This window comes from Labrus bergylta, chromosome 22 (assembly GCF_963930695.1).
Source record: "Labrus bergylta chromosome 22, fLabBer1.1, whole genome shotgun sequence".
Lineage (NCBI taxonomy): Eukaryota > Metazoa > Chordata > Actinopteri > Labriformes > Labridae > Labrus > Labrus bergylta.
Genome location: NC_089216.1, coordinates 5,807,258 through 5,819,125, shown reverse-complemented (window position 1 = coordinate 5,819,125; position 11,868 = coordinate 5,807,258). Strand labels below are relative to the sequence as shown.

Here is an 11,868-nt window from a genome sequence, read left to right as displayed (position 1 = left end):
CAGAATGTGTGACAGAGATGGTCTTTATCTTGCGTCATTCACTTCCTACTTAAGATGCAGGAAGTCGCACACATGTTCATGCAAACAGTGTGACACACATACTATAGAGTAAAGAGCACAAACTGACAAAATGAAGACAAAATGTCACACTTTACAGCAGCTTGAGAGGCACCAGCTGCACCTGGGGCAAAAGACGGCAGCACCCAGAAAGTCACTAAGCATTGATGGTGTTGACGTTCCAAACCCCTGACACTGCATCCCAGATGAAACGTCACCAAGACGGATTATTATTTGTTTTTTCTACTAATAAGACAACCAAAAAATTATTTTTTTTTCCAGTGTAATTTTAAAATTTCGGGAGTGGTCTACACCTTAGTATGTTAAGCAGGCTAAAGTCCAAACAACATTTATATTGCATACATTTGTTTTGGAGTATCAGCTTCTCAGGTATGCAGTAATCTGTTTCACATTCGCGTCAATCCTCCCCTTAGACCACAGAAACTTCTAACTTCCTTCATACTTGTCAGTTTTCCCACACCATACTCTGCTCCTCTGTACACTAGCGACCTGATGTAGCAGATATTCAGTGTCTGATTCTGGTGCTGGCCAACAGGGCAGAGAATGCAGAATTCAATTATTGATATTTTACCTTGACAATTGACCTTTTGATGTGTATTCTTTATTTTTTCAAGTGTGAGGGAACTCACTTTTTCTGCTGAGTGAGATGAGTAAGAGAATCAACTCACTGCAGTCAGTTGTGTGTGGGTGTGTGTTTTAATCTGCATAAACACAAACAAAACCTTTCAGTGTATTTGCTTTTTTTTGGCCCTATTGTCAGTCTCTCCGAGTGCAACTTGGGGTGCTGGTTGGTATATTTCTACTCCTGCCTTTTCTCTTACGTTAAGGCCTAAGAGTTTTTCTGGGTGTCCTGGACCATTTAGTTTTGAGTCAGCCTCTTGTCAGCAGTGGTTCAATTCCTAATTTTCAGTACATTATCTATTTAAGGAAAACTGTTTTGGCTCAACACTATTTCTTTATTTTTTCCCCTCAACAATCTACTGTGATTGTGATTTTTGTTGTTATCCTTCTGGGATAACTTTAAGACCTCACCTGAGTCCCACTCGCCCCCCCCCCCCCCCTTTCCAGACACCTAGGTTTTTTGTTGTTGTTGTTGTCCCCCCCACTTAATAACCAGTCAACGGTTCTAATAACCCTTTTGCTCTCAACAAATTACTTTCATCTGCACACAGCTCAAGCGCACAGAATGATATTGGGCCAAACTACTCATACTCCAAATGGTAACCTTAATGCCTCTAACACAAAATACAGATTCTGTTGAGCCCAGGTAAAAACGACCTGGCCTGTTCTAGATCCTTACCCAGAGTATGTTTAAGGAGATCGGCTCAAGCACGGCCCAAAAACTTTGGCTTATTGTCTCCTTGTTTTTTGAATAACAACATGGAAACCTTTGAAGCAGACGTTTACAGATAGTACATAACATGGAACATTTTGTTAACCACACAAAAAGTCAGACCATGAAGCCTAACCTTGTAGGAGCTAGTCATGGTGCGACTGGCATCCGAGAACTTTTCCAAAGGGTCTTCAAGTTGCTGCGCAGTTTAAAACCGTCTTTGAAGTCCCTTGACAGGTGTGAAACTATAAATGACATAAGCGTTCTTATCACAGGATGTTGCTCAATTCTTCCTGCTTTTGGGTTAGATATGAACATTGAACAGACATTTTGAGATACCACAGCCTGCAGCAGTTTCAATATTATTTGTTAGCTTGAATGAATACAAGGCAATACACTTAATAGTGCTTACTTAGTCAAAGAGTGCTTTGACAAGTGATTAGTCGTGCATGGCAATCTTGATGATTTATGTTTGGTCACACAGCTGTGATTTAGTTAAAGATCTGATAAATGTTGTTTCATGACTCTCATTATGAGTATTCTTGTGTGTTTTTCCTCTGATTTGCCTTTTTTTTCTTCATCATATCAGGCCTGGTTACATTGCTTCGGCCCATTTGTTGAAAGGAACCTCCCCCACTCTCCACCCCTTCTATTTTAATGTTGAGAACTAACTTGCTGCAGGCAGCGCATTTTGATAGACAAGAAGAGGAAGCAGTCACTTGTTTGCCCACAGAGATGGCTGGTGGTCGTCTACGTTGCCTGAGCTGCCTCTTCAAATGCAGCGCTGTGCTGCTCCTTTGGGTGTGCCTCTATGGTGCGTACAACTCTGCTCCCAGTAGATTTTTTTAACACTTATCTGTATTGTTGTTTCAAGCTTCATGCAAACTACTATTATGTGCTCGGACTAGATCATGTAGGTCAAGTAGACGGATTACTGCATAACTCCTCTCAGGAAATGAGAGACTGCTGTTTTTGGGTCTTTTGAAAGTGAGGCTACATTAAACTAGCCTCTGTGAGAAATTAGCTTCATTAGCTTTCATTAGCTTCAAAGCTTTAGATTCAATATCAGATTTGGCTGCTTGGTCATCAAAGTGCATGAACAATTTTAAGGCACCAATGTTTTTGGAGTTCAAAATAGTTCCAATTTTCCTTCTTACTGTCAATCAGAACTACATTTACTTCTTGTGCACAATGTGAGCTGCAATTCCTTGTGTGTAAATTATGTCATGATCAGTTAAATAATCTCCCTCTGTTTAAATTTGCAGACATGATTTGATTTTCTTTCGGCTCCTTTTGTGTTGTGTCAGCAAATTTTCTGCTGTATCTGCTCAGCGTAGCCTTTCAAACTTTGATGCAACGCAAGAAAGGGTCATCCTTTCTGCTTCACTAGCTTCCTCTTCCTCTTCTCGCCTATGTTTGGTAAAAATAAACATGCTATATATTTTGCATAATGGATTTTGGACCTAAGCATTGACTGCTGAATTTTTTTAAATCCTAGTCGGTCAAACAGTATAAACTGTTAATTCACTGCTTAGACAGGAACAAAGGGGGTGTGGTCTTTTCCAGCGATGAATCATCCTTTCTCTTCCAGTAATTCCCTATTTCTGTTTTTTTTTTTAAGAAAAATAGGTTATACTGTTTTACTGTAAAATAGAATTCCTTAAAATCTGTTTAGTCATTTTAGTGGTTAGACCGGAACAATAGGGTGTGAACATGTTCAGAGTATTTGCAGAAGTAGAAGAAGAACTCAGAAAGATAGTTGACTTGAATGATCTCGGCCATGTTTTTCAAGTAAGAGCTACTCGAAAGGCAAAGGCCATCTTGGAAGACCCTCAGCACCCCCCTGCATGCAGAGTTTAGACTTCTGCCGACAGGGCGGGGGTTCACTTATGTAAGGAGGTTGAAATCAAATAGATACCTGAGGTCGTTTGTTCCATCAGCTGTTGGGTTTTTAAATAAGCTGTAGGCATTATTGTTTTTACACTTTTACTATGGACTGTTGGTCCTTTGTCTCTTAACTCACTCACGTCCATCATGGTGATTTCCATGGTAGTTATGTTTTATATGTATTTATGTCATTGTGCTGTTTTTTATGGATGTATTGACTACCTATTGCCCCTCGGGGACAATAAAGATTTTCCAAATCCAAATCCAAATCCAAAGTAGAGGTCTGCATGCAAGTGTTTAAAAGACTTGTTTCTGCTCGATTTAAAGGGGACATATTATGAAAAATCCACTTCTACAGTGTTTTTGAACATATATTTGTGTAACCTGAGTGTCTACTGACCCACACAATGTGAAATAAACCCATCCAGTCCTTTGTTTGTGGTCTGCATAAGTCTTACAACACAGAGAAAAATGTTCCGTTTCAAATTTGCTCCCCTTGTGATGTCACAGTGGGATTCCGCTACAAAATAAATCCCCTCCCCTCCCCTGGTTTCTCCACCAATGGACTCCACCCCGAGCCTAGAACAAAAATTTTGTGCAGGAGTGATGTTGACCAGGAAAACTCAGGGGGGCTCATTGCATTTAAAGAGACACACACACCAAAACGGAGCATTCTGAGAGAGCTGGTTTATACAGGGTCACAAACCTCCTCTGGTGCTTGCTTATGTTATATTTTGACCAAAGCACAGCACAGATGTTTCATTTAGACCACAGGGGGACTGTTTGAAAAGGTGGAAAAGCAATTAATGTTTCAATTTTAGGTCAATATAGTTAATAAGTGAGCAAACGGTAGAAGAGTGTTGTGATGCTTAAAAATACACATCCATCTGAAAATAGACAGGACAATTGAATTAGGTGAACATAAGGTTATTTATAAGAATTCACAGCCACAACCAGCAGCAGCGCTGACAGGAAAAGTATGAACGGCAGAGCATAGGGGAAACTTTGAAGGTACTATTGTTATTGAGGTCATAGTCTGTGGTTTAAATATTTTTTCTTTCTAAATGAGTCAGTGTTAACCTGGCGGGCTTTAAAGACTATTGTCTTTTTAGCCTGTGAGAGGCGAAAAGTAAAATAATAAAAACAGTGTCAGCTGCTAATAAAAAAGATCACCAGCCAAAACAATGGATTCATTTTTTTTTTTATCTGGAGTCTTACATGGACTATCTGACACCATGAAAGAGCCACTTACTGCATATCTCATCCTCAAATTTATTTTAAGTTTTCAGTCTGACAAAACCAACAATAATTCACATATTGACTCAATAAAAATGTTCATCTCTCCCACTAGTTTATGATGACTTCAGGAAACTAAATCTGCTTGTTGTGGTTAAGGAAAGTTCACTGTCATGACTGTTGACACAGATGCTGTTATATACTGATACTGACTTGTACTTGAGGCATGGAAAATCATGATGTCATAATGTGTAGTTTTTATTTTTAGTCTCATCGTCTCGCGATGCCATCTATTTACGTCTAACACTTGTAATGGTGTGCTATGTGATTATTCATAAGTACCTTTTCATGTCTGTGATGTTGTTATAGGTTTTAAATGTGGAAGAAGATAGGCCCATACGCTTGCTAAAATGTCGCAAAAAAGGTTTTTATGAATCACAACGTTTTGACCTGAGGTCTTCTTCAGGTGATAATTTTTAAACAAATTCAGACCTATCTTCTTCCTGAGTTTGCTGTTTTTTGCCCTGCCCTGCACCTACGTGATGTGCGTAGGCCTCCTTTTTCATCCTCCGTTTTAAATGTGTCATGTTGTGTGTTGTAGGGCTTTGCTCTTTCAAGCACTCAGACACAAGTTTGACACATTACGCTTAGAGCCTTTGGTAAGAAAGACGTTTGTGGCAGTATTTTAACATAGTGACTCCTTTAAAGTTATTTATCTATTTTTTCCCCCCCTCACCCTTCTACGGTGGCCGACAAGGGCAATTGACCGGCAACAAACAGTCCAAATGACTACTAAGGAACACATGCAGCGAATTCAGAGACGATGCAAATTCAAAAGCACAAGACTGAAACAAATGCAACAACTGAAACTCGCTGCAAATAAATATAAAAGCTGAAAAAAGGTGAAACTCCTTCAGCTAACTCGCTGATAATTCATAAACAATGCTAAGTCAAAAACACAAACACATACATAAAAAAACAGATTCAAAACCCCAGAACTTTACTGTGAAATGGTGTCTGATGGACATATAGCGCCATTAAAGTAGCTCAAGTTAGCCACACAGCTAGCAGCACTCTTAGCTAACTCTTGTTAGCAATGGAGCTCTGTTAGCCCTGCAGTTAGTGTTAGCTTCAGCTCTGGGACTTCTGATAGATGCGAGGCTTATTGAGGTCAGCAACTTGAGGACAGTTCATGTAACAGTCGTATCTTTAGTTTGCTAACCCTGCCTGCTGTAGGGCTCTGAGTACAGGGAGTGTGTTAGCGTCAGAGCTCAGTCAGTTGCACAGCTAATGCTAACTGCAGAATGGAGAATAGAATAGAATATATTTCTTATTGTGAATTACAACGAAAAACAGATAAGCAGCTCGTCGTCAGTGGCTTCACATACAGACGGAGACGCAGTTAGTGTCCAAAGTCTGTTTTTGATTTTGTTTATGAATTTGCATCTTTGTATTTGTTTGCATGTGTTTTTCAATTTGCATAATTTCTGAATTTGCTGCGCTTTTTCCCTAATGTATGTCATTTGGTCTGTTAGGGTCAGTACCCTGCCATGTTTATCTAATAACCCAACTCATCATATAAGTTGTAATTAATCTCATAATACAGATATGCACTGCCACCAAAACAAGCTTTTACATGTGTGCACACACCTACAACTTACTGTATGCCTCTCTTCAATTTATTCTTGTTTTTTTTATTAATATTGCTCACTTTAAAAAAATCTAAATGATATATTCCCTCAGACTTTTGTATGCCTGACAATTGTCTCATTGTCTAGCTTTATTTTTTTGTCTTTTACATCACTTGTTGTCATAATTAAATGTAGTTAAAGACAACATTTTAGTTCAAAATGTACTTTTATGAAGATAGAAATGTGCTTGTGTGTTTCAGATGTGCAGGCTCTCAGTTGTCAACATGTCCTCCATAAAAAAGTGGGGGACACAGTGGAGTTGTCGTCGTGTTTACCAGCTGAAGGAGTCACTGCAGCAAAGTGGAGATATGGAGGGTCAACCATTGCAAACAAAGATAATACTGGTGATGGAAAACAATTTAAGGGCAGATTAAAACTCAACCCTACAAACTTTAATTTAACAGTGAGAGAGCTGACTCTGCAGGATTCTGGTGAATTCAGTTTTGTCTCAGAAGTAAGAACACAAAGGGACACAGTCTCAGTCACTCTGAAAGTTCACGGTAAGATTCTCTTTTTTCTATCCTTCTTGTTACCCCAGGTTGGCAGCGTCTGATAGAACATATATCTGCTTAATTATAGAGTACACAATGGGTACAGCAAACTCACCATTCTTAACATTTCTTTCAACATTTTATTTGTGTCTTTGTTTGTTTGTGCCTTTACATGAAAGTATATTCTTACATTTGCACAAGTAGCAGATGTTATATATTATTTCACAGAAGAAATTCACATTTGCGTTGGTCATTCCTGAGACCTTGATGATACTGTCTGTCGTCACTGAACCTTATGCCCTTGCTTCTTTCCTTATAATGCAAACGTTAATCTGCTGATTTAATATTTCTCTTAGGACAGGTAAACATTCAGATTGTTGCTTTTTTAACCTATTTACAAATAATTCTTTAGCTCATAATCATTAAGTTGATACATATTTACATTTTTGGAACAAATAGAGGAAAGGCTTCTGGTTTTACTTCACAGTTTGTCCAGAGTCTTTGAGTCTGAGTCGTTTGTTCTGTGGATCTAGTTCTGCACCTCCACCTTTAAATGTGTAGTGTTTCTTTTTTTTTTTTAAACAATTTCACAACTTTTAAGCTCCAGTGCATGATTAAAACTTTGCTCTTCTCTCTTTTCTCCTTCAATTTCCTTGTCAGATTCAATAACAAAACAGCCTAACCTGACTGGCAACTCCACCTGGCAGACCTTCACCAACTCCTGCATGGTGTTGCTCCAGTGCAGTGTGAACTCTGACATTGATGTCAGCTACAATTGGACTGTAGGGAAGGAAATCAGAAATGGCCCCAGGCTGCAATACGACCTCAAGACACAAGATGGAGACACAGAGTTCACCTGCACAATTTACAATCCAGTCAGCGAGATGTCGACATCCACAACAGTGAAGTGCACCATCAATCCACAAGAAATAAACACAAGTAGGTACAGCTAAGTGGTTGGTGTTAATTGGTGTTAAGCTTTGCTACATTATTGTCTTTATGAATGTCAACTGGTGATGATGATCGCAAGAAAAAAGTTGGTTTGGAAGGCTGATTTTCCTTATTAGTGGTTTGACTAGTCCATCTGTATTTATTCTAAAACCATCAACTAATGGAAACATATGAGTCATAACTCAATACCTCAAATATCTCAAATGTTTACTCCAGATTCTTCCATTCAAATGATGACTACAACATGTATACATTTATAATACCACTTTTACAATCTTACAAACTAATGTTAAAAACCGCTCTGCTTAGAAATGTTAGCCGACACTTGTTTTTCAGAGAACCCTGGTTATTAACATAACCTAAACTGGCGTAAACCCCAAAGACTGCGATCAGAAAATGATCTACTTGTTTGTGGACTTTCACTTACAAGTCTTGAAACCGGAATGATGGCCGACCCAATCTTTTATTTTTGGGGAATCAGAAGTGACAGGAAGGAAACACATTGTTGACAGGTTGCTGTATTCAAACATTTATTTTTAGCTTGACTTCCTAACAGTTGGGACACTTTTGAGTTCATATTATTTGGTTTAAAAAAAAAAAAGATACATTTATTTTTTCCAAACTACATAGTTAGGATGAGTAAGATCTAGAGCCTGCTCACGATACCAACAGTCTCCTGTTTCACCAAACAGGAAGAGGAGAACGCAAACATAACCACGTCAAGACGACTATTTCTGATGTTTCACTTTGAGTTCATGCTCAGTTTTTACCATCAACTACTTCATATAAAAAGTTGAATTTCTTGATTTGTTTTTGCACCTTTTCTTTCTAAGCATATTCCATTTTTATCTGACCTCCCAAAAAAAGCTTGATGGTTATTTTTATCACTCAATCATAACAGTTTCATCATTAAGAGAATATCATCTTAAAGATAATATCATCTTTTGCAGGCCCACTTAACATTGGCATTGTCATCGGCGTGGCTTCAGCGATACTGCTGGTTATCGTCATTGTTGGGGTAGCTGTTTTTTTCCACTGCAGACAAAGTCCGGAGGGTAAGAGAAACTCTTCTATTTGTCTACACACGCCCAAGTTATTTACAGAATGTTTAAAGTTCAAACCATTTTGGTGTTTCAACATTAGATTGTCACGGCTGTCATGTCTACAATGTAATCCTTTGGGGCAATTCAAACCTGTGAAGTCAGACCACTACATGTGCTTGTTTTCCCTCCGAACAGGCTTTAAGTTTCATTTTAAATGTGTAACAACCACATGGAAACAAACCTTTCAGGTTAATCAAGGGAGAGTCTCGTATTGGGGGGTGAGAATTGAAGATACAATTAAAGCATGGAAACTAGATAAAACCAACTAAAAAACAGACCTGTGATACCATACTTCTCATATTATCGATATATGCAATTCATTAACTACAGAGCCTGTAAATAATCAAATTAAGTGTTTTAAAATGATGTCTAAGAATTCAACACATGCCATTTGCTTTATCTATTTCTTGCGTATTGTATGTAATCCTAACAATTACATACTGGTCTTTAATTGCCCCAAAGGATTACAGTAAACCACTGATGGTCTCTGCTACTGTCACAAAATCAAAACCTTTTGATGTCTTCTTTTTTTTTTGTGCACACCTGAACGTAGATAACGAGGACATACTGTACGAGAATATACTTCTAAAGGGACATCTCTTGATTGTTTTTTCAATATATTTTCCCATCTTCATTTAAATCCACCAACAGATGGTGAGTCAAACGACCAGACTTTGTACGCCGACATCAATGAAGTTGCAACTGAAGCTGTAAGTAAAGTCATGTAAACAGAGAATATATTTCTATCCATAAATCATCTGCATTATCGTTCCTATGACAGGAATTCATTATTTAACCACTTTTTATTTTCATTTTTGCAATTTCTCATTACCTCTGTTTGTGGGACTTTCAACCTACAGGGGAATTTATCAACCATGACGCCATGCTCAGTGTACGAAACTATCGAGAACAGAGGGGATCCAGTCACGCCTGTGGTAAGAATTTTTTTTTATTTTTTATTTTTTTCTGTAAATTCTTCAAACTAAAATAATCCCTGTAATTTGAGTTTGAAAACGTAAACCCAATACCAATGACTTCACTTCAATTTGTCTACATCCCATGGCTTTTGTTTAGAAAATAAAAAGTGTGTTTATTTCTTTTTCAATCGTCTAGACCACCGGAAGAATTTCAAAAATATTAAATTAAATTATTCCCAAAAAAATAGAAATTTTGAAGAAAAGCTTCAAAAATAACATATAGCATAAAGCTAATTAGTGATTTCCCTGAAACCAAAAATGTAGAATTTTACATACCCTAAAATCTTTGGGGAGCCATTTCTAGATTCATAAGTATCTAACCAGCAGATAAAGAAAATGAGCTCAACATGTCATTAATCGTTCTGGTTACGGTTAAAGCTTCCACTTTATTTTCCATGTTTTTATACACTTTGGAAGGGTTTAAAAATACAGACCGCCTCGGAGGCTCTGGGGTCCAGAGGATAAACAGAACGTGTATATTGGTAGATAATCTAACATGGCTGCTAACAATACACATTCTTTTCAAATTATGCTTGTGACATTTCTTTCTTTCATTTCTCGTAATCTTTAAAAGAAGATTCTTTTTAAATTTTACAAATAAATACAGCATAAATCAAGTATATCCTCTGAAAATGTCTGAGTGAGTCATGGCTGTCTACAATGAGCGAGAAGAGTGAGTACCGCCGGCTGTGTTGTTGTCGGGGCTTTGTTTACATCATGTTTACATGGACGAGGCGGCTGGCTCCTCCCCTTGTGTATAAAAGCTGTTTTAGTAAAGGACTAGAGAAAAAGAAGAAGAACATACTCACTTCTTATTTGGATGTCGCATAAGTGTGTTTAGATCACGCTCATTCTGTTTAAATGTGCATGCAATGTGAAGCTAGGAGCTAACTTAAGAGCGCTAACATTAGCGTGCTAACACTTCAATGCAGGCCACAGGCGATTGCAGCTTGAGCCGAGGATAATTAAGTCTGCCGCTTGTGCTAAACTCCTTTGAGTGAATGTGAGTGGAGGGGGGTTGGAGGTGTGTCGCTGGAGGAGAGTGGAGGCTTCGGGTAGCGGAGGCTTCGGGTAGCGGAGGCTTCGGGTAGCGGAGGTGTGGCCAAACAGAAGTTTGTTTTGGTTTCATGCTGGTGCTCGAGGGCGACACCTACTGGATCAAAGGTCACACATTCTTCCTTTAAGAAACTTGGTTATATTAAAAGAAGCCTTCATATCTACCGATTTATTGTGTCAGTGATGTTTGCTTGTTTTTGTCTTCTCCTCTTTCAGCCTCAGACTGTTTACGACAAGATCCAGTTCAGTCGCATGAAGAAAGAGTCTGTGTCCGCCTACCAAGACATTTCATAGAGGGCTCGATGTACTGCTCCAAACTAAATAAACCAATGTCACATTTAAAATACAATAATTAAAAATGAGTTCAGCTCTGGTTTGAACCAGAATTTCACCTTTTTTGTAAAATATCTTCAATCTGGAATGTTTGTATTTCAGGTGTTAATTTGTTTCTTTGATGGAGAAAGCTGAATGTTTGAATATATTACTGCATTTCACTGTCTGGTACTAGTTTTTTTTTTCAGTTTGCACCAATGTTATACACAAATGTACATTCTGTAAATACAGAGATTATATTGATAGAAATATATTGTGTGTGTCAAGCACATGGTTATCTGTACTCCTGAAACCTATCTTTAGACCATTCTGCAAAGCTGGTCATATTAAATGTACTGTACTCACTCTCACAGTTCATCATTCTTTTATACTTTTTGGCTAGCATGTCTCATTTGACACATTTTTCTACATCTCACCTTTGTTTGGGTTCAAGATCCAACAAACAAGATTATTTTAGCTCTTGAATCAGAACCTGAAGATTACTGTATGACAGGGCTGCCGACGAGTTACGCAATTGACACAAAAAGTCATGTTTTCACTCAATACAAGCCAAATTTTTCTTTTTTTCTTTTACTAATTAGTCGCTAAGAGTACATAAACCTCCTTGAACCGCCATTGGTTGTCCATGCCTCAGTTGGAAGAGTCTGTCTCCTCTCAACTGGATGGCCAGGGGTTCGATCCCCAGCTCCTGCAGTCACATGTCCGATGTGTCCTTGGGCAAGATCCTGAATT

The 11,868-nt window shown here is 38.2% G+C and overlaps 1 protein-coding gene across 1 annotated transcript; it reads left to right on the top strand.

Moving 5' to 3' along the window:
• Nucleotides 1-2,071: 2,071 nt before the first annotated feature.
• On the top strand, nucleotides 2,072-11,481 carry LOC109999488 (SLAM family member 5). The gene is made up of 7 exons (XM_020654544.3): nucleotides 2,072-2,225; nucleotides 6,426-6,725; nucleotides 7,377-7,655; nucleotides 8,618-8,722; nucleotides 9,422-9,480; nucleotides 9,631-9,705; nucleotides 11,020-11,481. The coding sequence occupies exons 1-7, from the start codon at nucleotides 2,147-2,149 to the stop codon at nucleotides 11,095-11,097; spliced, it is 975 nt and encodes a 324-aa protein (XP_020510200.2). The 5' UTR covers nucleotides 2,072-2,146; the 3' UTR covers nucleotides 11,098-11,481.
• Nucleotides 11,482-11,868: the final 387 nt, after the last annotated feature.

Excerpts from the sequence above, each read along its gene's own strand:
- LOC109999488 (XM_020654544.3), top strand. The coding sequence starts at position 2,147 with ATGGCTGGTGGTCGTCTACGTTGCCTGAGCTGCCTCTTCAAATGCAGC. Across the intron at positions 2,226-6,425 it reads CCTTTGGGTGTGCCTCTATG|ATGTGCAGGCTCTCAGTTGT; the intron begins GTGCGTACAACT and ends TGTGTGTTTCAG. Across the intron at positions 8,723-9,421 it reads CTGCAGACAAAGTCCGGAGG|ATGGTGAGTCAAACGACCAG; the intron begins GTAAGAGAAACT and ends ATCCACCAACAG.